The sequence below is a fragment of the Staurois parvus genome, unplaced genomic scaffold (assembly GCF_062004578.1).
Source record: "Staurois parvus isolate SC_StPar_1 unplaced genomic scaffold, SC_StPar_1.0 ptg002753l, whole genome shotgun sequence".
NCBI lineage: Eukaryota > Metazoa > Chordata > Amphibia > Anura > Ranidae > Staurois > Staurois parvus.
The window spans coordinates 872779-899363 of record NW_028320549.1 but is presented as its reverse complement, the minus strand read 5'-3'; the positions used below and the strand labels follow the sequence as shown (position 1 = coordinate 899363).

The 26585-nt window shown below is 43.9% G+C and overlaps 1 protein-coding gene across 1 annotated transcript; it reads left to right on the top strand.

The window, feature by feature from the left end:
• Nucleotides 1–23259, top strand: DMRTB1 (DMRT like family B with proline rich C-terminal 1). The gene is made up of 4 exons (XM_089666536.1): nucleotides 1–334; nucleotides 12428–12627; nucleotides 15144–15291; nucleotides 22717–23259. The coding sequence occupies exons 1-4, from the start codon at nucleotides 70–72 to the stop codon at nucleotides 22794–22796; spliced, it is 693 nt and encodes a 230-aa protein (XP_089522662.1). The 5' UTR covers nucleotides 1–69; the 3' UTR covers nucleotides 22797–23259.
• The last annotated feature ends 3326 nt before the right edge of the window (nucleotides 23260–26585 follow it).

Below are 26585 nucleotides of genomic sequence, written 5' to 3'. Positions count from 1 at the left end.
GGTATAGTAGGGTGATGTTGGTAGGTGGGTGGGTCACACACGGGGACATCTGTGGCTCCTCCATCCATCATGTCCGATGACACGTCCTCCGCCCTCGGCCGGACCCCGAAGTGTGCTCGGTGCCGCAATCACGGGGTTCTGGTCCCGGTTCGGGGTCACTCCAGACACTGCGAGTGGAAGCTGTGCTCCTGCCCCAAGTGCTCCCTCCTCACCGACAGACAGAGGGCCATGGCCGCCTACAAGCAGCTCCGCAGAGCCACCGACAGCCAGGACAACACCCCCGAGGAGGCCGGAGGAGCCGCACCCGGCACACCGAGCAGCCCCCCCGCACATGGTAATCCGTACACCGGGCAAGTCCCGACACCCATCCCCGCACTCCGATCACCACCGATCCGTGTACCGGTCCGCCTACACTGAGTATAGGACGATCTGTAGGACAACACACAGGACGATCTATAAGACGATATATAGGACGACATAGAGGATGATCTGTAGGACAATATACAGGACAATCTATAGGACGATGTACATTTGTTTCCATAACTCAATGGTTGTCATTTACTAAGACTGGATCACCTGTGAATTCCGACCAATCAGCTTCTATCTTTCGTTTTCAACCTTAAGCAAACAACCTGAAGCTAGAATCTGATTGGCTGCTACACACAGCTGCCCCAGTTTCTATGTGCTTCATGTTCCCTGTATGTGTGGTGTTCGGTCGGTCGGCTTTTACAGATCCCTCCACTCACCATACAACACAGATGGAGGAACCTACCTTGTATATGGAAAGCTGCTCCCGCCACCTGTTGAGGCACATTTTTACCACCCCCAACCACTCCCTGTTTAGCTGCAGAGGAAGTGGCTGGGCCCTGATGCTTGTCCTGGCAGGAGTTCTACATTAGCACCCGCCGAGTGCAGCCCACTTGAATGCGCCATGCGATTGCGGTTGTGCCGCAATCTAGTGCAGGCATCAAGGGGGTAGAGCAGATGGTGCAGAGCCATTGAATCAATACACCTCCTCACCACCTGTCAAATGCTCTCTGAAGTTCAGATCGCTCTTCAGAGACCAAAGCAAGTGTGAACAATATTACAATGATGGATTCAGATTATTTGATGGATTGCTGCATCTTTATGTGTACTTTATGACTGCGGAGGTGGGGGGGGGGACACTGCAGAGGTGGGGGGGACTGCGGAGTTGGGGGGTGGGGGACTGCAGAGGTGGGGGGGGGAGCCCTGGGGGATGATTTAGCAGAAATCAATACACATATAGGATTTCTTTTGTTGTGTGTTGTATCTCTGCGCTGATTGCCGGCTTCACAAAGTGTGACCAAGCCCTAAAACGCAGAAAACATCGCACCGAGTCGCTGAGATGGAACGCATTTGTATGTGTTGCAGTGTGCGTAGTGCGGAACACACAGCAAATCCTCCGCGTTTCCTGCGCCGCATCCAAATCGCACCGTCTTCATGCAATCTGCTGCAGGTGTCAGTGTTACATTAATGACACCCCAAAAACAGTGAGAACCATAAGCCCGGGTTCACACTGATGTGGTGCGGAATGTGCAGCGTTTTCAGTGCCAATTCCGCCCCGCATCAGAATCGCACCCCGTTCATACGAACCGCTGCGGGTGTGTATGTTACCAATTCCATACCGGGCACTTTTACCCCCTTCCTGCCCAGCCCAGTTTTCAGGTTTCAGCGCTCTCACACTTTGAATGACAATTGCGCGGTCATACAACATTGTACCCAAACTAAAATTTTATCATTTTCTTCACACAACTAGAGCTTTCTTTTGGTGGTATTTAATCATCGCTGGGATTTTTATTTTTTGCTAAATTAACAAAAAAAAGACCAAAAATTTTGAAAAAAAAAAAAGGTTTTCTTTGTTTCGGTTATAAAAGTTTGCAAATAAATAATTGTTCTTCATAAATTTAGGCCGAGATGTATTCTGCTACATGTCTTTGGTGAAAATAACCCAAATTAGGATGTATTATTTAGTTTGTAGGAAAGTTATAGAGTTCACAAACTATGGTATAGATCTGAATATTGATCAATCCTGAAGTACTGACGGCCAATCTAATTTCTTGAGGTCCAAGAATGTCAGAACAGTACAGATATCCCCCAAATGACCTTTTTGCAGAGTAGACAGTCCGACGTACTTCATAAGAGGAATGGCGAGTTTTTTGAAGTTGTATTTTTTTGTCATAATTTTTCGGAAAATTAAAAAATTAAAAAAAATTACTTTCACTATTTTTTTTTACATACTGTCACCAGTGCAGTACAGCGTCATCATATAACTGGCATGGCGGTGATCAGGGACACTGACTGGTGACAGTATGAAAAAAATATATATTTTTATTTTTATTTTTTATTATTTTTTTTTTTATTAAATTTTTTTTAAGATTTGTTTTTCATATTTCACTATGACCAAAGTAGTACAATGTTACTATAGTAACATTGTACTACTTTGGGGAAGTATTTTTTTTTTTTTTTACACAATTACACAAGCATTTACCTGAATGACATCGATTCATTCAGGGGTTTTTTTTTTGTGCTTAGCTGTGATTTGGCCACAGCTAATCACATGACATGTGCATGTGACCTGCTGTGACCATTCACAGCTAGACACTAGTATACAATGGATGGCATGATTGAAGCCATCCATTGTATACAACTGTCTTGTGACCTGCTGTGATTGGTCACAGCAGGTCACATGGTACCTGCAACAGGGCCGATACTCAGATCTGTCATCGGCCGTGTCCGAGGTACATGGCCGGTGACAGATCGTGCCGCTGCGCCGCTCTGCAGGAGCGCAATCTGCGCATGTGCGGGAGGAAGCCATATGGTGTCCACCCGGAACGCTGATGACATTTGCCGCCCGCCATTCGGCCATTGGGCGGACGGCAAATGGTTAAGTTAACAACACCCTGAGAGCAGTCCACAAAACACGGTGCGATGTGCAGAATCGGATTAAATAGGTGTGAATACCCATGCGATCCGATTCTAATGCGGACCCAAAAAAGGGTCCTGCACGTTTTTGGTGCGGGTGCGGTGCGAACAGAGCCATACAAAATGTATGGTTCCAATCGCACCGCACAGAAATAGCATGTGATTTACACTGGAGAACGGTTCCTGTGTGAATCACATGTGATGTACCACACCGCATATATGTGAGCCCGGGCTGAGTGTGCTTTTGGCGCCGCTTGAGGCTGACAGCAAATAGTAATCACCCTGCCGGCAGAGAGTCTCTGTGACCAAGCCCCCTAAGGGCGGAGCGAAACACATCAGAGGGCGTGGCCAGAGTGACAGCTGTGGCCACTCCCTACACATTGTTCTTCTTTGACTCCTGGGGCTTGGTCTGAGCGGCGTCCATCTTCATACCCCAAAAACAGGTCACAAAACACAGTGCGATTGCCAGATTCAGATCACATGGGTGTCAACACCCATTCATTCTGATTCTAGTGCCAAAAAAAAAGTGTCTGCACCTTCTTCATGCATGTGCAGTGCAATGTGAGCCATACAAAATGAATGGGATCAAATCACACTGCAAAGAGTCGCATGTAGATTGCAGAGGAATGCAGTGCGATTCCTATGTGAATCACATGCGGTTTCCCACACCGTATATGTCTGAGCCCAGGCTTAGGAACACAGCAGTGTAGACGAGGCCTCCACACCTCTTATTCCTAAGGCTGGCCACACACTATACAATTTTCTTGAGAATTTTGATGTAGATTTACCAAAAACCATAATATGAGGTCAAACCTAAACAACACCTTCAATTGTATCCAATTAGGCGGGCCCTTGCATTACATCGTTGAAGGTAAATGTAAAGGAAATTGGGCAGAAATTGTAAGAAAATTGTATAGTGTATGGCCAGCCTAAAGCTGGCCATACACGTGTAGATTTTCTGATGAGAATATTCATAAGAAAAGTCGTACGAAAATTCTTTGAACATTCGGTGAATGGACGAATATCGTTTGAAAATTGTCTTTTGCTTTTAACCACCTCCCACCCGCCATATAGTAATATGATGGACGCAAGGTGGTTCTCTCGTTCTGGGAGGACGTCATATGATGTCCTGCCATTCTAACCACACAAGTGCGGCTCCCGGAGCGCGGCGATTGGCTCTGTGCTGTATCCCTCGGACACAGCGGATCACCGATCCACGGAAAGAGCTGAAGATATCGGCTCAGTCATGTGATCAGCTGTGTTCAATCATAGCTGATCACATGTAAACAGGGAAATGCCGGTTCCCTGCATTTCTCTCCTCTCGAGCTGTCATGCTGACAGAGGAGAGGAGAGCCAGTAATCGGCATTCCGGGGAGGGGACATTTGCACTGATGATCAGTGTAGCCCCAGCAGTACCACCTGTCAGTGCTCATCAGTGCCAGCTGTCAGTGCTCATTAGTGCCAATGCCCATCAGTGCCACATTTCAGTGCCTATCGGTGCACAACAATTCCACATATCAGTGCCCATCTGAGCTGCCTTTCAGTGTCACCCATCAGTGCCAGTCAGTGCCACCTATCAATGCCAATCAGTGCCACCTATCAGTGCTGCCAATCAGTGCCGCCTATCAGTGCGCATCAGTGCCGTATATCAGTACCCCTTATCAGTGCCATATGTCAGTGCTGCCTTTCAGTGCCCATCAGTGATGCCTGTCAATGCCCATCAGTGCCACCTACCAGTGCCTCCTCATCAGTGCCACCTATCAGTGCCCATCAGTGCAGCCTCATTAGCGCACATCAGTGAAGGAGAAAAATCACTTATTTACAAAATTGTATAACAAAAACTAAGAAAAAACTTTTTTTTTCAAAATTTTCAGTGGTTTTTGGTTTGTTTAAGAAAAAATAAAAAACCCAGAGGTGATTAAATACCACCAAAATAAAGCTCTGTCTGTCACAAAAAAATGATAAAAATTTCATATGGGTACAGTGTTGCATGACCGCGCAATTGTCATTCAAAGTGTAACAGCGCTGAAAGCTGGAAATTGGCCTGGGCAGGAAGGGGGTATAAGTGCTCTGTAGGCGAGTGGTTAAGTCAGCAGCTGCAATTTTTGTAGCTGCTGGCTTTTATTTTTTGACTGGTGAGTGGAACTCCGCTTTAAGATAACAAGCATATCATACTTACCTGCTCTGTGTAATGGTTTTGCACAGAGCAGGCCTGATCCTGCTCTTCTCAGGTCCCCCATCAGCACTCCTGGCTCCACCCATCTGCCATGTGCCCCCCCATAACAAACCGCTTGCTATGGCGGCACTCATGCGTGCTCACTCCCCAGCTGGCTTTGTGTGTCCATTGATGCACAGAGTGCAGCTTGGCCCCACTCCTCACTCCCTTCTCACTGGCTGTGATTGTCTCTGAGCCAATAAGGAGGGAGAGCAGAGAGAGAGAGAGAGAGAGAGTCGCTGTTCACGTGCACATCACTGGATTGAGATCAGGCTCAGGTAAGTATGGAGGGGGCAGCAGCTGCATGCAGAAGGTTTTCCTATATTAAAGCATAGAATACATTACGGTAAAAAACGTTCTGCCTTTACAAACACTTTAACCTCTTGCCGACCGCGCATAGCCGAATGACGGCTTCACCGCGGCCGGCCAGTTCTGGGTGGACGTCATATGACGTCCTCCCAGAACGCGCTCTGGGGCGCGCACCCAGCGATCTCCGTGATCGCTGTGTCCTACGGACACAGCTGATCACGTGATGTGGTAAAAGGCTAATCACAGCGGCCTTTTACCACCTGATCAGCGGTGTCCAATGACACGCTGATCAGAGGGAAATGCAAGTGCCGGTTCTCGGCTGCACTTTCCTCACACTGTCAGATCGTGAGGAAAGTACTGCCGAGAACCGGCAGTTGTCAGAGTGGGGATCGGCACCGATCATCAGGGCACTGATGATCAGTGCCCTGATGATCAGTGCCCAGCAGTGCCACCCGCAAGTTCCGCCCAGCAGTGCGCCCACTAGCTCCGCCCACCCGTGCCCAGCAGTGCACCCACCTGTGCCACTCTGCAGTGCCACCTACCTGTGCCCAGAAGTGCCACCTACATGTGCCCAGCAGTGCCACCCACCTGTGCCCACCCACCTGTGCCCACCAGTGCCACCCACCTGTGCCCACCCACCAGTGCTGCCCACCAGTGCCACCCACCAGTGCAGCCCAGCAGTGCTGCCAGTCAGTGCCACCAGTCAGTGCCCAGGGGTTGTGCCAGTCAGTGCCGCCAGTCAGTGCCCAGCAGTGATGCCAGTCAGTGCCGTCTATCAGTACCCATCATCAGTGTCACCTATCAGTGCCGCCTATCAGTGCTGCATATTAGTGCCGCCTATCCGTGACACCTCATTAGTGCTGTCTATCAGTGCCGCCTATCCGTGACACCTCATTAGTACTGCCTATCAGTGCCCTTTAGTGCCCCCTATCAGTGCCCATCAGTGCTACCTATCAGTGCCCATCAGTGCTGCCTCATCAACGCACATCAGTGAAGGAGAAAAAATGCCTGTTTGAAAAATTTTATAATAGAAACAAAGAAACTTTTTTTTTTTTCAAATTTTTTGCACTTTTTTATTTATAGCGCAAAAAGTAAAGCGCCCAGCAGGGAGTAAATACCACCAAAAGAAAGCTCTATTTGTGAGGAAAAAATGATCAGAATTTCATATGGGTACAATGTTGCATGACCGCGCAATTGTCAATCAAAGTGCGGCAGCGCTGAAAGCTGAAAATTGGCCTGGTAAGGAAGGGGGTATAAGTGCCTGGTAGGCAAGTGGTTAAGGTGGCCATAAATGGATCGAAAATCGGTTCAGCAGAGAACAGCCAAATTTCGATTATTTCATGGCCGTTCCTGTTTAGCAGAAGTCGATTGGCAAATGAGAAAGTTGTAAAACTTTTCTTGCTCAGTGTATTCTGACAGTGCTGAGTCCTGTGTCAGACATGTCCTGGCAGTGGATGGAGGAATCTGTTAGTCTTTTTGGTCAGCCTGCTGGTTAAATGAAAAAAATGAAGTCATCTATGACCAGCTTTAGGCTTCGTTCACATGGGGTGTGTATGCATCCATGCTTCATGTGAGGGCCGTGTATACTCACATGGCCATGTACAGGGCATGTTTTGTACACCCCTGTGCAGACAGTTCCATAGCAGTCAATTGGGACGCAGACACAACATGACATCCATCCTATTCACTTCAAGGGACGTGTCTGAGGACAGTTGCACCTGCCAAAAGCAGCATCTAAATTTTCCATGATGTGACCGAGGCGGTGTATACAGACATGTCTGCCAGCAGTGTTAAAGGTCAGGGAGCAGTAAACACACAGATCAACCACTTGTTTTTACCACCTTCCCCCACCTGCCCATGCGTATGAGACCTTAAAAACATAAAGCCAGGTCACACATTACATTAGACAACTCATATGTTAACAACACACCTTACAATCTGATTGTACGTTCTTCTTTAGGCTTCACATGGCCATAAAAAATGCATATATAAGTGTTTTTTAACCAATTCGGTACCGGTAAGTACTTCAGCACCCCCTTCCTGCACAGACCAATTTTCAACTTTCAGCACTGTCACACTTTGACTGACAATTGCGCGGTCATGCAACACTAAAAAAAAAGGACAAAAATGTAAAATTTTTATTTTGGTGCAGACAGAGCTTTCTTCTGGTTGTATTTAATCACGGGAGTTTTTATTTTTTGGAGATTATTAAGTACCATAGTTTGTCACCGTTTCACAAACGTGCACAATTTTAAAGTGTGACATGTTAGGTATCTATTTACTCAGCATAACATCATCATTTATATTTTGCCAAACAATTGCGTATTATATTGTGGTTTTTCTGCATTAAAATTCATTAACCGCTTATTGACCACCCTATAGCAGATACACTGCTAGAGGGTGGCACGGGTGCGCAAAATCACACACACACATATATATACAGTGGGGATCGAAAATTTGGGCACCCCAGCTAAAAAATTGTATTAATGTGCATAAAGAAGCCAAGGAAAGATGGAAAAATCTCCAAAAGGCATCAAATTACAGATTAGACATTCTTATAATATGTCAACAAAAGTTAGATTTTATTTCCATCATTTACACTTTCAAAATAACAGAAAACAAAAAAATGGCGTCTGCAAAAGTTTGGGCACCCTGCAGAATTTATAGCATGCACTGCCCCCTTTGCCAAGCTGAGACCTGCCAGTGTCATGGATTGTTCTCAATCATCGTCTGGGAAGACCAGGTGATGTCAATCTCAAAGGTTTTAAATGCCCAGACTCATCTGACCTTGCCCCAACAATCAGCACCATGGGTTCTTCTAAGCAGTTGTCTAGAAAACTGAAACTGAAAATAGTTGACGCTCACAAAGCTGGAGAAGGCTATAAGAAGATAGCAAAGCGTTTTCAGATGTCAATATCCTTTGTTCGGAATGTAATTAAGAAATGGCAGTCATCAGGAACAGTGGAAGTTAAAGCAACATCTGGAAGACCAAGAAAAATATCAGACAGAACAGCTCGCAGGATTGTGAGAAAAACAATTCAAAACCCACGTTTGACTGCACGATCCCTCCAGAAAGATCTGGCAGACACTGGAGTTGTGGTACACTATTCCACTATAAAGAGATACTTGTACAAATATGGTCTTCATGGAAGAGTCATCAGAAGAAAACCTCTCCTACGTCCTCACCACAAAAATCATCGTTTGAACTTTGCAAATGAACATATAGACAAGCCTGATGCATTTTGGAAACAAGTTCTGTGGACCGATGAGGTTAAAATTGAACTTTTTGGCCGGAATGAGCAAAGGTACGTTTGAAGAAGGAGGGGCACAGAATTTAATGAAAAGAACCTCTGTCCAACTGTTAAGCATGGGGTTGGATCAATCATGCTTTGGGGTTGTGTTGCAACCAGTGGCACAGGGAACATCTCACGAGTAGAAGGAAAAATGGATTCAATAAAATTTCAGCAAATTTTGGATGGTAACTTGATGCCATCTGTGAAAAAGCTGAAGTTAAAGAGAGGATGGCTTCTATAAATGGATAATAATCCTAAACACACCTTGAAATCCACGGGGGAATACATCAAGAGGTGTAAACTGAAGGTTTTGCCATGGCCTTCACAATCTCCTGACCTCAACATAATTGAAAATCCATGGATAGACCTTAAAAGAGCAGTGCGTGACAGACAGGCCAGAAATCTCAAAGAACTGGAAGACTTTTGTAAGGAAGAATGGGCAAAGATACCTCAAACAAGAATTGAAAGACTCTTGGCTGGCTACAAAAAGTGTTTACAAGCTGTGATACTTGCCAAAGGGGGCAGTACAAGATATTAACTCTGCAGGGTGCCCAAACTTTTGCAGACGCCATTTTTTTTGTTTTCTGTTATTTTGAAAGTGTAAATGATGGAAATAAAATCTAACTTTTGTTGACATATTATAAGAATGTCTAATCTGTAATTTGATGCCTTTTGGAGATTTTTCCATCTTTCCTTGGCTTCTTTATGCACATTAATACAATTTTTTAGCTGGGGTGCCCAAATTTTCGATCCCCGCTGTATATATATATATATATATATATATGTGTGTGTGTGTGTGTGTGTGAGATTTTGCATTTCCAGGTAGGGGGCACGTGCCGCCAGCCAAGGCTATCAATCACCGGGTCCCGGCTGGTGCTTACTTGCCGGCGTTGAGTATTGCCGAGCATCTCCGACGAGGAGGAGAACTGGATGTAAACAATACAGTTCTCCTCCCTGTCAGCACGTGCACACTGCTTTTGGATGGCTGTACACAGCGCAGCCATCCACAGCAGTGTGATTACAGTGAAGCACAGACACACAGACAAGTAAAACAGCACACAGTTAACCCTTTGATTGCCCTTCATGTCAACCCCTTCCTGCCCAGGGCCATTAGTACAGTGTCAGTGCTTTTTCTTTAGCACTGATCACTGTATTGGTGTCACAGTCCTGCAGTCCCGCTATAAGTCACTGATCGCCACCATTACTAGTAAAAATAAAGTAAAAAAAAAGGATTCCAAGAATTCCAGTATCTATACCGCCATTTGTAAACACTAAAGCTTCCATGTTAACCATTTCATTTACACGTATTTGGAATTATTTTAGCAAAGACATGTAGCAGAATACATTTTGGCCTAAATTTATGATGAAATTTGATTTTTAAAATTTTTTTTACTGAACATAATAGCTAAAAGTCAAAAATATTGTTTTTTTCTCAAAATAGTTTTTTTTTTTTTTTTAATAGCGCAAACGATAAAAAACGCACAGACGATCAAATACCACCAACAGAAAGCTCAATTTGTGGGAAAAAAATGACATAAATTTAATATGGGTGCAGCGTTGCATGACCGCGCAATTGTTAGTTAAAGTAATGCAGCGCCATAACGCAAAAATAGCTTGGGCAGGAAGGGGGGTAAATCCTCAGGAGGGCAAGTGGTTAAAGTGTATTTTTTCCAAACAATTTACGTTTGAAAAAACACTGGCATAAATATTTCAACATCCACCATTTTATTCTCTTGGGCCTCTGCTGAAAAACATATATAATATTTGGGGTTCTAAGTAATTTTCTAGCTAATGTTTACACTGAAGAAGTGTCAGAATTGGCCAGGGGCTGAAGTGGTTATACTCCACTTTTGTTGGGGAAAAAACACTCTTCTCTGGGTGATCTATGTACTTTGCAAGGATTTTAACACATTTTGTTGTAGATTCCAACTTTTTGTTTTTATGAACAAATACCTGTTTGTCTGTTTCCATATTCAGTGAATGTGAATGGGAGTGATTTTATAATTATCAATCAGCTGCTGCACTGACAGGGTTCTAATGAGGAAAGTGGCAGGGTCTGCATCCCTTTAGATGGGATTTCCCTTTGGAGGTATCCCAACAAAAATGACATTTTTGTTGCAGAGGATGCCTAAAATCTGACTTGTATCTCAGTGCAGACTTCTGGAAAAATCAGTAAGCCAATCACACAAGCAGCAAATGACATTTCTGAGGGGTGTTCTGTACACTGTGTACACAAGGCCTCCAGGTTGCCTAATTGCATTTTACTGAAAATTACAGAGCTGCAGAATGAAAAAGAGAGGTTATTTTTATTAATATTTAATTACAACAGGGTACAAATTTGTTTTAAACCTAGGAGTCAGCTACAAAAGTTAGGAGCCAGTTTTTTTCCTAGCGTAGCGTGGGTTGTCAGTGCCGGGGCAAGGCAACTGTTGGGCGAAAAGCTTCACACAATTCGATTTGCCGCATGACAATCACAGCAAAACCGCACCGTTTTTTAGGAGCCATTGAAAATAATGGCACCTGAACCTGCTCTTTGCCATCGTAGCAATTCTGCCGTGATCCCAAACCACCCATGTGTGAATGGAGCCGCACTGGTTCACATATATGTGATTCTAGTTGCGTTTTCAAACTCACAGATTTGCATGACAGGCTAGATAATGTGTTCCTATTGAGGTGGTTCACACGGATGCGATCCACAAGCATTGTATTTTGAGTGCCACTACGAAAAGGGTCCTGTGCGAGTGTCTATCCGTGCATTCCAGGCTCACAAGTGATAGAGTAGCATGCGTAGATAAGTGTTCAAATAGGATTGCTATTGACAGGAGTTTCCGTATTGAAGTCTATGGGAGGTGTTTTTGCATTAAAGTAAATTGGAGACGTTTTTGTATTGAAGTCTGTGAAAGGCAATTTTGCACTGAAGTCTATAGGAGGCATTTTTGCATTAAAGTCAATGGGAGACGTTTTTGCATCAAAGTCAATGGAAGGCGATTTTGCATTGAAGTCTATGGGAGGTATTTTTGCATTAAAGTCAAAGGGAGGCGTTTTTGCATTGAAGTCTAAGGGAGGCCATTTTGCATTGAAGTCTATAGGAGGCATTTTTGCATTAAAGTCAAAGGGAGGAGTTTTTGCATTGAAGTCAATGGGAGGTGATTTTGCATTGAAGTCTATGGGAGGCATTTTTGCATTAAAGTCAAAGGGAGGCGTTTTTTGCATTGAAGTCTAAGGGAGGCAATTTTGCATTGAAGTCTATAGGAGGCATTTTTGCATTAAAGTCAAAGGGAGGCGTTTTTGCATTGAAGTCAATGGGAGGCGATTTTGCATTGAAGTCTGCGGGAGGCATTTTTGTATTAAAGTCAAAGGGAGGCGTTTTTGCTTTGAAGTCTGTGGGAGTCGATTTTGCATTGAAATCTAAGGGAGTCGATTTTTCATTGAAGTCTATTGGAGGCGATTTTGTATTAAAGTCTATTGGATGCAGTGTGTGAACCCAGGTGCCAGGACCTGGTGCCTGGGATTTGTCGATCCCTGAATTACATTATAACTGGTTTAGCAATTGTATATGTTATTTTTTTATTTGCTTTTTTGTTCCCCACGAAAGTGGAGTGACCTTTTAAACATCATCTTATTTATTAAATAGGAAATGTTTCCAAAATGTTGTTTTATTTTGTAGCCACATCTTCTACCATACGTGCCACTGAATGCATGCCAAGCCTGGGTAACTATGAGCGAGAGCCCACAAGGATGTACCTAGGCTGCCCACCTTTGTACCACTACTCTGCCTTCCCCATGGGCTTTTCACCACCAACATTTGGAAGTGCAACCTCACCTCCCCCTGCCATGCCTGTGACTTCTATCCGGCCATACTTCCCAGTGAGTACAGTATCTATAGATCCAATATGTACACTTGTGCTGCTTTTGCTATTTCTTGAATGGTTTGCTGGTTTTGCGTACCACCTTCTTTGTAACTAAACATAATGAGGGTTATTTACTAAAACTGGAGAGTGCAGAATCTGGTGCAGCTCTGCACAGAAATCAATCAGCTTCCAGGTTTTATTGCCAAAGCTTAATTGAACAAGCTGAAGTTAGTAGCTGATCGGTTTCTGTGTAGAACTGCATCAGATTTTCACTCTCCAGTTTTAGTAAATCTCCCCCTATGTATTCTTTTGAGTAAGAAGTATATAAGTGGGGTGCACAAGTCACGTGATAACTAAGTGAACCCATACTTTTGCTCTGCTAGGTTTCTGCTCACCACCTTGCACACTGTTCTCCTTGCCCCAGTAACACCGTATGCAATGAATGATGTAATTGTATGTGGGGGCTGGTCCGGGATCATAAGAAGCTCTAGTTATGTTCTATGTGGGTGTCATGTACCTGACCAAGGCCAAGCTGACAAGAGGGCTGCCCGTACACCTCTTGTCCTGTTTTCCCCTGGGAATGGTAACAGGGCTCAGAGTGGCACGAGTGCCTACAGGGGACCTGGTTTAGGAAGCTTGATAGGAGATGCGGAGCTGAGGAAGATCAGCTGGCAGCAGGCAGGTACAGGATCTCAGATGCTTGATCCGACAGGACAGGACTGGACAGCAGGAGTGCCAAAACGGAAGGCAGGAGCAGAGTCAGATCCAGACCAAGGTCAGCGTCAGATGAGCAGAGAGGGTACCGGAACAGCAGGGACAAAGCAAGGTCAGATCACAAGCCAAAGTCAGCAACAGGAGTTCAGAAAGGAGCAGGATTCAGCAAGCCGGGTCAGAATACAGGAGTACAGAGGATCAGGTCACAAGCAAAGGGAGCTGACGACTACTCAGCAATGATCCTAAGTTCAATAGGGCTGCAAATAGGTCACTGGGCACCAGAACACGCTAATGCTCACGTGCATGCGTACATGTATGCGCACGTGCTCGTGTAGATTTGCGCAGGGTCCTAATTCTATGCACAGTTCTATTGCGCGCATGCGCATTTCTTTGAGCATAGGCATTTCTTTGAGTGTGAGTAATAGGCACTGCCACAACTAATGCCCAGACTGAAGTTAGATAATAAGGGGAGGTGCTAGTTTAGCAGATCATTAGTTAAACAGCAATGTGGGCAGAGCGGCAAAATCGGAGCAAATTTAAGTGTGCTAGACATTGCTCTGATTTCCATGACACCCTAGGCCAAAGCCTTTGTGGTCCCCGTATACTGGTTTACGGTCCCAGCACTCACGTTCTGTCCTACTACATTAAAATAAATATTATAACAGTTTACAAGTTGAGATTTAGATTATTACAGATGCCTATTTATGACTGTTTCTCTTTAAAGCGGAGCTCCACACAAAAGGGGAAGTTCCGCTTTAAGGACTGCTGCCCCGCTCCCCATTAAGGGTTGGCACCTTTGGGAGGCGGGGGGAGCGGGTACCCGAATTTGACAGGTACCCGCTCCTACCTCCGGTCCGATCGCCTAGGCGATCGGATACGGAAAGTGTCCTCTCTCCCTCCCTGTAGTCTTTTGGGACATGTGACAGGTCCCAGAAAACTACAGGACCATTCATGAAGCACAGCGCTACTCGCGCATGCGCAGTGGGTACCCGGCTGTGAAGCCGCAAGCTGTCACAGCCAGGCGCCCACACTGAAGATGCCGGCCTCCTGGAATACAGGACGGCCGGTGAAACCGGCTGCGGGACACACACCGTGGGACCTAAGGACAGGTAAGTGGCTGTTTTTTAAAAGTCAGCAGCTACAGTTTTTGTAGCTGCTGACTTTTATTTTTTGATAGGTTGAGTGGAACTCCGCTTTAAATGCCTAGAAGTGCTTAATGTAGCCTTTAGCCCCCAGTTACATCTGAGCGTTTTTGCTTGTGTTTTTCTGCCGAAGCGTGACATTGCTCAGCAATAGGGATCTTATTCTTTTCAATACAGGCTGTTTGCATCTCTATGCTCAGTTGATGAAAGCTCAACACTTCTAGCTAGAAAAGGTACATGAGGGTTTTTTTAGGAGCTGTGTCATTAGTTTTTGGCCTCCTAGACTTCAGTGGAGGCATCTGTAAATGCACCGGAACAGCCGTTCTCCTTTATTCTATTTCTCCTCTCCCCCACCCAGGAACTGTCATGCTCATGCACAAATGGGTGCGTAAAGTCAGAAAACACATGTACTGTATATGCGTGCAAGAATGCTAAAAAAAATTAAAAAAACAAGGATAAGCATGTACTTGGTGTAAATGGTGATAAAATAACCCAGTGGGGGGAAAGAAGGTGCCTATATCCTCACTGCCTGTATTTGCTGTAAACTTCCGAGCTTCTCAGGAACCACCAGGCTGACAAATCTTGACTTCCATCTTGAAAGTCAAGACTCTTGGGTGGGGGGAGGACCCCCAGTTACTAGGGTATGTAACTATATTTGTGTTTTCTGTTTTTTTAGACTGCATGGAGGATGGAACAAGATGAAGGAGCAGCAGGAGATTTCCGTGGTCAAGGTTTCTACCCTTCATTCGCTCCATTAGTGTCTGGAATCTATTACATGCCTCCTCATGTGCCTATGAGGGCAGAGCCCAGCAGGAACATGCCTGGTGAGTGCTGGAAATGAGAACAGGAACCTGTGAGACTACAGTAGTTATTGGATTTAAGGGACTCTGACAAGGAGTATGCTGCAGCTTTGAAATGTAGGTAATCTCTACCTGCACTTTATGAAGCATACCCAACTTACCTCCATTCCTGTTGACTAGTACGGCTCCTTCTAAAGCTGGCCAAACATTATACAATTTTCTTATTCAATTTGCTTTAGATTTACCTTCAACTACATATGTAGTGCAAGGACCTGCCTGATTGCATACAAATTGAAAGTGTTTACGTTTGGCCTCATAGTATATGGTTTTGGTAAATCAAAAATAAAATTGCACAAGAAAATTGTATAATGTATGGCCAGCCTAAGCGATGGGCCAGTAGAAATTGTGTGGGTTTAAGCCAGCCAAAGATGGATCGAATCGTGGCCAGTTCAGCAGGGACCGACCGAGATTCAATCCAGGCATGGGCAGGCTGATTGTACCCAAGTCTATCCATTGCTCGACCCTGGTACAACCAGCATGTCAAATTTCTAGCATGTGATTAATGCCAGCGGTTATAGCCACTAGCAATAATCATTGTGTTCTGTTGGGAGAGCACAATAAGTCCGCAGGAGAGATTCCACCATCAACACTGACTGTGTTGATGGGGGAATCGGGTGATTTTCTTTTTTGCAACCTGTGGTTGTAGGAAAGATAATCCCCCCCCAGCTCTGACACTACCTGGATGTGTTGGAGCTTTTCCTGATAGCACATCTGGGATCTAGCTGTGATAGGAAGGTTTAGGAGGCTGGTGTGCGGATATATGCAGGTACTACTATATGCCTCCACTTCATACCTGCACAAATCATAAAGTCTTGAACTAACTGAAAAAATGTTCAAGTTTCAGGGGACCACCGATAAAATTAATTGGGGGGAAAGTGGAAAACATTCCTCTTACATTGTTGGTCAGTAAGAAAAATGCCCCCTCACAGTGGTGGTCAGATTGCCCCCCTGTATAAACAGCTAATAGATCATTGGTGTCATGCTGCTGGCTCTTCCTAGAGGCATTGTCCCTGTAACTATGCAGACACCATCAGACAGGAGGTCAGCATTAGCTCAGGAACCCCCTACAACAAAAATGACAGGTGCCATTCAAGGCTTCACCAGCTCCTCTTGCATGACAAACCACTAGGAGTGCCAACAAGGACAGAGCTTGCCCCAGCTCAAAACATCCAGTAGGGAAAGGAAATCCTAAAAGTCACACATCACATCAAAACCCTGTGAGGAGGTGTATGGCATCCTCGTCCCGGGCTCCAACCAGGCCACACCCCCAACGCATTTCATTCCACACTGGCAAAGTGAAATGCGTTGGTGGACATGGCTTGGTTGGAGCGCGGGCTGAGGATGCCATACACCTCCTCACAGGGTTTTGATGTGATGTGTGACTTTCAGGAAACACCTAGTAACCTCTGGAGGAGTCCTAGGGTTCCATGGAATCCTGGATGAGAATGAATACTTTAAAGTAGAATTATAGGCAAAGCTTTTTTTTTTCCGTTTTGGATAGAGCAAGGGAGGGCTATAACCCCTGTCAGATTTGTTTTTTTTTTAGCCATCTGTGTCCTGTTGTGGAGATTTTTCTTCACTTCCAAGGAGGAGGTGAGAGGAAATCCCTGCAAATTAAGGGAATTCCTTGGTGACCCCCAGGACACCAGAGCTAGTGTCCCCTTAAGAAGATTTCCCCTCTATTACTTTTCTGGGAACAACCCAAAATTTGGGATTTTCTTTCATTTTCACTTTTATGATAATGGTAAACAGGACAATTGGAGAGGGTGAATCTCTTTAATGGGGGCACAGGCAGCAATAAAAATTAACAGGAGTTCTAATTCCTCTCCACTCTGTCAGACACTAAAAAAACAGTTTTGCCTTTAGTTATACTTTAAAGGTACACTCAGTCAAACTTGAAAGCTCTGTAAAGAATGCAGCCTACTTATCAAGGGTTTTGGTTTGTTGTCCGGCCATTCTTTTGTACAATGCACCACCATTCAGCATAGTATCATCTATTTGTAGGCACTCTGGTCTTTTGGGAATACTAATCCTGTTATTCTGTAGCCCAGCTTTTCTCAACCAGGGTGCCTTGATGTTTCTTCCAGGGGGCCTTGGCAAAATGTCTAAAAATTGCCCAAAATTTGTATACATGCCAGGGGGAGAAACAAGCCTGCCTTTTAGTAACACAAAGCCACAGGTTTTCATTGTGCACCATTACGACCTTCTAGTCGCCAGCATCCTGACAACCGATGATATCATCAGTTGATAAGGAGGTTGTCCGCTGCCTACACAGCATCCTAGCTTGACCCTCCTCTGCCGCTCTCCTTCAGTGCCGGGGTCACATCAGCTCAGTGATGGATAAAAACTGGGAGAAGAGAAACGTTGGAATACCAGTCAGTACCACTGTGCAAAAGTGTATTTGCTTTGGAAGAATAAATCACCTCTAATGTTGGGTATCCTACATGTGTGGATGTTGCAGTGTTATATAAAACTATTAGAATAGTTTTTCACATTTTAGAATGGGGCGCACTTTTAAAATTATGGATAGTCTTGAGGCAACCTATTTTAGAATGGGGTGCCTCGGGACTGTCCATAATTTTAAAGGGTACCTTGACTGAAAATTGAGAAACACTGCTGTAGCCCAGGGATTCTCGACTCCTCCCATTATAGTTTCTGTGCACTCACTACACTCTAATGCCGGCCATGCATGGATCAAAATTTGGATGGTTCAGCAGGGACCGGCTAAGATTTGATCTATGTATGGGTAGGCTGATTATACCCAGGTTGATCAATTGATCGACTTGGGTACAACCAGTCTGTCAGAATTTTTACATTCGATTACTGCCAGCGGTTATAGCCACTAACAGTAATCATTGTGTTCTGCCATCCGGGAAGGCTCCCAGCGGCATCTTCAACCTGCCAGCACAACACAATAGCACTTCAGGAGGCATTCCTCCATCACTGTGTTGATGGGGGAATCAAGCATCTTTCTTTCCTTCCACCTGTGATAGAAGGAAAGAAAATCGAGTCATCTATGGGCTGTTTTAGGCCCCTTACACACTAATGTGGCATGGTTTGACCGCACTGCAGTGTAGCACAATGTTCCCATGGGTTTGGGGCAGGTTTGCTGCTCTTTCCCATAGAGTTCTATTATGTCCCGCAGTTTTGGTGCACTTCTTGAAAGTCTTGCATGCAGGAGTTTTGGTGACCCGGAGGTAGGCAGGTGTAAACGGACCTATGTCTGTCCATAGGGGTGAATGGATCTTCTGATCAGGTCCACCTGAAAAATGACCAGTCAACACACATCCAACACCTCCTGCACTCAGGGACTCAGATCAGAGGAGAGCCAATTAAGAAATTTGATGTTCATCCAACACTGATCAAAGGTTGTGCAGCTCTAACATGAAGCTGGGGAAGCTCGATAATGACTGTAGTAAAGAAAAAACGAAAAGAGTGCACAAATCTTGCGCATTACCTCAGTAAAAAAAATTTTCTGTATTTATTAATAAGTTATACTCACAAAAAGTAGCAGTAAAAAAGGCATATAACATCCAAAACCAACACAGGGTTAAACGACACGTGCGAGTTCCATCCAGAAGGAAGATAAACTCTTGGTCATACTGACGCGTTTCGAAGGGGGATCCCTTCTTCCTCAGAGCTTTAAAATCTGCAACAGAAGACCTAAAATGGTTTGCAGGAATAATCAGTTTTCAATGTTCAAATGACAACTGACAGCCTCTCTGTTAAGTGTTTTCTATGAGTCTTAATTCATAGAAGACATTTAGCCACTATGTGTCAGTATTTCAGTGTTTCACTCAGTTTTTTTCTGTCAGTTGTCATTTGAGCATTGAAAACTGATTATTCCTGCAAACCATTTTAGGTCCTCTGTTGCAGATTTTAAAGCTCTGAGGAAGAAGGGATTCCCCCTTCGAAACACGTCAGTATGACCAAGAGTTTATCTTCCTTCTGGATGGAACTCGCACGTGTCATTTAACCCTGTGTTGGTTTTGGATGTTATATGCCTTTTTTACTGCTACTTTTGTGAATATAACTTATTAATAAATACATTAAAACATTTTTTCCTGAGGTAATGTGCAAGGTTTGCGCGCTCTTTTCATTTTTTCTTTACTACCGCCTGAAAAATGGAGCGGAATACCTGATTGAACCTACCTTGTGAAAGGGGCTGCTAAGGCTGACAAGCAATTTTTTTTGTAAAACTGCTTTATTGAGAGGAAATTTTTAGTATAATAAAGGCAAAACTTTTAATTTTTGAACAGAGGGGAGATGGATTATAACAACTGTCAGTTTTTATTGCTGTCTGTGCCCTCGTTCTGGAGACTCACCCTCTCTGTTTGTCCTGTTTACTGTTATCACTGAGAGTGAAAGTAAAAGAAAATTCCAAATTTTGGGTTGTCCCCAGAAAAGTAATTGAGGAAAAATCTCACAATGTAGGCACTAGTCCTAGTGACTTGGGGGGCCTCTTAATTTGCATGGATTTCCTCTCACTCCCTGTTTGGCTATGGGGCAGGAAGTGAAGGGAAATCTCCCCAATGGGACACAGATGCAAAAAAAAAAACTGACATAAGTTATAACCCTCCCTTACTCCATCCAAAATGAAGAAAAAAGTTTTGCCTATACAGTTAGGTCCATAAATATTTGGACACAGGCACAATTAAAATTTTTTCAGGTATTGACCAAAACATATTCAAGCTGTAGTTATATAATGGATATGGGCTGAAAGTGCACACTCTTAGGTTTAATTTCAGGGTATGAACATCCAAATTGGGGGGCGGCACAGTGGCTTAGTGGTTAGCACTTCTGCCTTGCAGTAATTGGGTCATGGGTTCAATTTCCAACCATGGCGCCTCCTGCATGGAGTTTGCATGTTCTCCCTGTGTTCGCGTGGGTTTCCTCCGAGTACTCTGGTTTCCTCCCACACTCCAAAAACATGCTGGTAGGTTAATTGGCTTCTGTCTAAATTGTCCTAGTTTCATCCCTGGCCACGCAGGATTTCCTGCATGGTAGGGGTTGGGGAAAGACCTGGCAACCTACCCTGTAAAATAATTGCTAAGAGAATTCATGGAAAAAGTCGCTTACGAGTGACGATCCATGTAATCGCCAAGGGTCGAATATGACTCAATGGATAGATAGATAGATAGATAGACATCCAAATTGGAGGAAGAGTTTAGGAATTACAGCTCTTAAGAGTAACCATCCCCCCTTTTTCAAGGGACCAAAAGTAATTGGACAATTGAATATTATCATAAATAGTATGATTTAATATTTTGTTGAGAATCCTTTACTGGCAATGACTGCCTGAAGTCTGGAACCCATGGACATTACCAAAGACTGGGTTTCCTCCTTTCTGATGCTTTGCCAGGCTCTAACTACAGCTGTCTTCAGTTCTTTGTTTTGTGGGTCTTTCTGCCTTGCCTTGTGAAATGCATGCATGCTCAACTCATATCCATTATATAACTATAGCTTGAATGTGTTTTGGTAAATACCTGAAAAAAAAAACTAAAATTGTGCCTGTGTCCAAATACTGTATATATGGACCTACAATGAGGAACATAAGTATCTGAACACCCTGCAATTTTGCAAGTTCTCCCACTTAGAAATCATGGAGGGGTCTAAAATTCACATTGTAGGTGCATTCCCACTCTGAGAGACAGAATTAAAAAAAAAATCAGGAAATCACATTGTATGATTTTTAAAGAATTTATTTGTCTTGCACTGCTGAACATAAGTATTTCAACACCTTAGAAACAGCAAGAATTCTGGCTCTCAAAGACCTGTTACTGTGCCTTTAAAAAGTCCACCTCTACTCCACTCATTAATCTAACTTAGTAGCACCTGTGTGAGTTCTTTGACTGACTGTGGGGTGGACAGGTTTCTTTAGACGATGGGCAAGACCAGAGAGCTGTCAAAAGACACCAGAGACAAAATTGTGGACCTCCACAAGGCTGGAAAGGGCTACGGGGCAATTGCCAAGCAGCTTGGTGAAAATAGATCAACTGTTGGAGCAATTGTTAGAAAATGGAAGAGGCTAAAGACGACTGTCAGTCTCCCTCGGACTGGGGCTCCATGCAAGATCTCACCTCGTGGGGTATCACTGATGGTAAGAAAGGTGAGGAATCAGCCCAGAACTACAAGGGAGGAGCTGGTCAATGACATGAAGAGAGCTGGGACCACAGTTTCAAAGGTCACTGTCGGTAGAACACTACGCCGTCATGGTTTCAAATCATGCATTGCACGGAAGGTTCCCCTGCTCAAGTCATCACATGTCCAGGCCCGTCTGAAGTTTGCCAATGACCATCTGGATGATCCAGAGGAGGCATGGGAGAAAGTCATGTGGTCAGATGAGACCAAAGTGGAACATTTTGGTCTAAACTTTACTCATCGTGTTTGGAGAAAAAGAAGGATGAGTTGCATCCCAAGAACACCATCCCTACTGTGAAGCATGGGGGTGGTAACATCATGCTTTGGGGGTGGTTTTCTGCGAAGGGGACAGGACGACTGCACTGTATAAAGGAGAGGATGAAAGGGGCCATTTATTGTGAGATTTTGAGCAACAACCTCCTTCCCTCAGTCAGAGCATTGAAGATGGGTCATGGCTTGGTCTTCCAACATGACAACGACCCGAAGCACACAGCCAGGATAACCAAGGAGTGGCTCCGTAAGAAGCATATCAAGGTTCTGGAGTGGCCTAGCCAGTCTCCAGACATAAATCCAATAGAACATCTTTGGAGGGAGCGGAAACTCCGTGTTGCTCAGCCACAGCCCCAAAACCTGACAGATCTAGAGGAGATCTGTGTGGAGGAGGGGGCCAAAATCCCTGTTGCAGTGTGTGCAAACCTGGTCAAGAACTACAGGAAACGTTTGACCTCTGTAATTGCAAACAAAGGCTTCTGTACCAAATATTAACACTGATTTTCTCAGGTGTTCAAATACTTATGTTCAGCAGTGCAAGACAAATAAATTCTTTAAAAATCATACAATGTGATTTCCTGAATTTTTTTTTTAAATTCTGTCTCTCAGAGTGGGAATACACCTACAATGTGAATTTCAGACCCCTCCATGATTTCTATGTGGGGGAACTTGCAAAATCGCAGGGTGTTCAAATACTTCTGTTCCTCACTGTAACTGTAGGTCTACTTTCAGTGCAGCAGTGGCAGTGTTGTCTACAGGAAGTTAGCAGCTGAATGCATTTCTGGCAGGATCAACCGTACTTGCAGAGTTTATGAAAAGAATATGGAAAAATTTATTGTAGATATGTACTGAATAGTTTTTTGTAGATTTTGACCTCACAAATACTTTTTTAATATTTGGGAGAAATGCTAATGTTACATGGAGTAGAATATGAAGGTGTAATTCACCCTTTATAACCCGGATGTATTTGTATTGTAGCTTCAAGCTCAGCAGATGACCAGAGTCGCTTGACTGTGATGGAGATAAGCGAGACATCAAACAAAGAGTCAGATTTCTAATGTTCTGGACATCATGTGTTGCATCTGTTTTTTAGCAATAGAAGTTCGTTTAGCAGTATTAAGAAGTGAAGTATTCAAATCCAAACCAAAAATAGTTTAAAGTTGAACTCCGGGAAGAAATCTCAAGTCAATGTTAGAAATGTCAGTTCTGACATTTAACAAATAGTCTTTTTCCAGCTGATGCCATTGATCAATCTATCTTTGAATGCAGCATTTACAGGGCTCAATGTCACTCATTTTCTGTATGGGAGACCAATTTGCCCACTTTTTCCCCTGCCCACCAGTCCTGTAATATCCCTGTAATAGTTCATACTATTAGCAGTGGTGTCTTCACATAGCTGATTTTTTACTGTGAGCTAATCAGGCTCAACTGCATCGCATGGTGCTGTCACTGTACCATGTTTCAGGCACTGGGTGCTGCAGGGAGGTGTGTCAGCATCCTTCATCCAGTAGGCCTGTTACACACGGGCTTCAGCTTGTATAAGAGCAGTGTGAACAGCAAGCTTTGACAAAGCATTTGCAGAGCTTTCAGCAAGCTTTGGTGAAGCTTTTAAAGGACCACTCGGCTGGCAGTTTGTAAATGTTGAACACACATCCTATTGGGACTACTGATGGCCACTTTAAACAAGCCTTGTTGAAACCCCGCTGAAGCCTGCTAGCTGCTTTCCTAAAGTGGCAATCAGCACTCCCATTAGGATCTATGTTCAATATTTACAAACTGGAGCCGAATGGTCCTTTAAAGGCTTCAATAAAGCTTGCTGAAAGCTTTGTCAAGGCTTTCTGTTCACGTTTCTCTTATACAAGCTAAAGGCGGCATGAAACAGGCCTACAGGATGAAGGAAGAACAGGGAGGATCTAAGCCATGAAGTTGTAGTCCAAACAGCATGCAGATGACTTAGAACACTGCAGCCCTGCAAAGGGAGCGGCGTCTTCCCACTAGCCAGGATGTGTGAATAACATTTTGGCAAAGTAGATATTTAGGCAGGGAGGGCTGCTTGCCTGGGCCCCAGATTTTATCACATCTAGTGATTACTCGTTATGTTTTGTTTGTATTTTTCTCTTTCAGGTTTAATGTTCAGCGTTATGTTTGTACTTATTGATGATTTGGTGTAGTTTTGCACTTTTTCCCTATGGTACTATGGTAGCATGCTTTAAAGTGGAAATTCGGTCAAAATCTAACTAAGGCTAAACCCACTCCCACCCCCATTCTAAGCCTATTCTCTCTAACCCTGAAAAAAAAAAAGATCTGTATACTTACCTCTTCTGAAGCAGCTCTGGTCCGGTCATGTGATCTCTCCAGCGGTGGCTTCAGTGTAAAGGAGAGATCATCGTCAATGGCCGAAAATGCCTGGGAGATGACATCACCCATAGACTTACTATGGGGTATCCGTTGTCCGCTATCCCTCCTCTACACTGCTGCCGCCGCTGACAGCTGACCATGGGACCAGAGCAACTTCAGACTAGATTAGTATACAGATCTTTTCTTTACAGGGTTAGATGGAATAGTTTTAGATGGGGTGGGAGTAGGTTTAGCCTTTGTTAGATCATGACTGAACTTTCATCTTAAAGCTTTAACACACGGTATGAGTTTACTGCAGTGTGCTGCCAATCATTCTGTTCATATACTGTAGAACCAAATAGATCTGCGCTATACCGCGCTATTCTGCACTACAACTCACTGATGTGCCTTGCCAAAAAGAGCGTGTTCTCTCGTGCCTTGAGGGGCATTGAAAGCCTTCATCAATGCCTATACACAACGCACCTCAATGCACACAAAGGTGTAAAAAGGCTCTAATAGAACCTATATAGAACCGTCAGTTAAGTTGGATGAAATTTGACTTTTGTGGTGTAAAATGGCACACCAACATGTTTTTTTAGCAATAAAAGTTTTATCTTGTTGGATAGAATGATTTTGTCTCGTGTTTATTACATATTGTGATTTTTTTTTTCTGAAGTACAATGACAGTTTTATACTATTTAAAAAAAAATTTTTTTTTCCTAGGCTGAGCCGATTAATTCTGTATTAGCACAGCCTAGGTCTGATTGGGGATCATTCTTCAGGCTAGGTCTGAGGACGAATAGGAAAAAAAGATCTGCAGGACCGCCACTGCGCTAAAATCTTTCTCTTTATTGAAACGACTACAAAAAATTTACAGCAAAAATACAATAGGTTGAAAAAAGCCTTAGTTGTAACCCATAAAGTAGGTCTGAAGACGATCTTTTTCAGAAATAGTAAGTGATCTCTATTAGAACTATTCTTAGCTTTATCAATTCAGCATGGGAAATACATGTTGTGATAAGTGCATTTAAAATGGAACTCTTGGCAGTAACAAAAAGTAATGGACACCCCCCTCCTCCCCTCCTGTTCACTATTTATATTGGACCTTATTCTTGTCATCTTAGACACTTGGGGGTGTATTTATAAGAAATGCATAGCTCTTACTCATAAATAATTTACATATACCCGTATTTTCCGGCGTATAAGGCAACTGGGTGTATAAGACGACCCCCTAATTTTCCAGTTAAAACATAGGTTTTGGGCTATACTCACCGTATAAGACTACCCCCCTTCTGAGGCAACACCATTTAAAAACATCAGATTTTTTAATTAAAATGGTTATGACTTACCGGTACTTAAAATCCTTCAAAATCCTTCAAAATCCTCATGTTCATCCTCTGACATCATAAGTTCATGAATGACATCTTGTGATACATTTGTAAGACAGTCATCATATGGATCAAATTCCAAATCAGATAGTTACCGCTGGATGTGCGGTAATACGGTAGCTTCGGCTACATACAGCATACAGTATATATACAGCCCACTGGATGTGCAGTAATGTACATACAGTATACCACGCTGAGCCAAGCTGGCTCAAAACAAATGTCCCTATGACAGATTAATATGTCAGCCCGCTGGATGTGCGGTATATACAGTATACTGAGCCAAGCTGTTTCAAAACAAACCGGTACGTCCCTACGGTAACCAGACCGCTGGATGTGTGTATGTACGGTAGCATACAGTATATGCTGGGCCAATCACGGCGAGCGATGTATTCTACTAATGAATACAAAGCCTGCTCGGATTGGCTGAGGTTGTGACATCATCCGCCCACCTCTCTGACTCAGCCAATCCGAGCGGTCTTTGTATTCATTAGTAGAATACATCACTCGCCGTGATTGGCCCAGTGTATACTGTGTGTAGCCGCAGCTACTGTATATACACGCATCCAGCGGGCTGATTACAGTAGGGACGTACCGGTACGTTTTGAAACCGCTTGGCTCAGCGCAGTATACTGTATATACCGCACATCCAGCGGGCTGACAGATTAATCTGTCATAGGGACATTTGTTTTGAGCCAGCTTGGCTCATTACTGCACATCCAGCCAGCTTGACCCAAACAAACTCAAGGTTCACATTTTATACACCGTGTATAAGACGACCCCCAATTTTTGGGATATATTTTTAAGTATAAAAAGTAGTCTTATACTACTAATAGTTAAATGTAAATGGGGAAAAATTGAATGTTCTCAGGCTATATTCCCTACAGATCTAGTGCCTGAATGGAGAAAATACCACATTATGGCCATTAGATGGTGCTGAGTATAATAGGAAATAAGTATGTTTATCAGCTCCATCTAGTGGCCATAATACAGTATTTTACCCATTCACACATTTGAGCTGTAGAAAATGTACCTTGAGAACTTTCAATTTTCCCCCTTTGCACATGAACAAATTTTAAATGCAGTTTTAATAAATACACCCCTTAGATCTGCCTTTTTCAACCA

Coding starts and splice junctions, on each gene's coding strand:
- DMRTB1 (XM_089666536.1), top strand. CDS start 70: ATGTCCGATGACACGTCCTCCGCCCTCGGCCGGACCCCGAAGTGTGCT. Junction 335..12,427: donor GAGCAGCCCCCCCGCACATG/GTAATCCGTACA, acceptor TTTATTTTGTAG/CCACATCTTCTACCATACGT. Junction 15,292..22,716: donor GCCCAGCAGGAACATGCCTG/GTGAGTGCTGGA, acceptor TTTGTATTGTAG/CTTCAAGCTCAGCAGATGAC.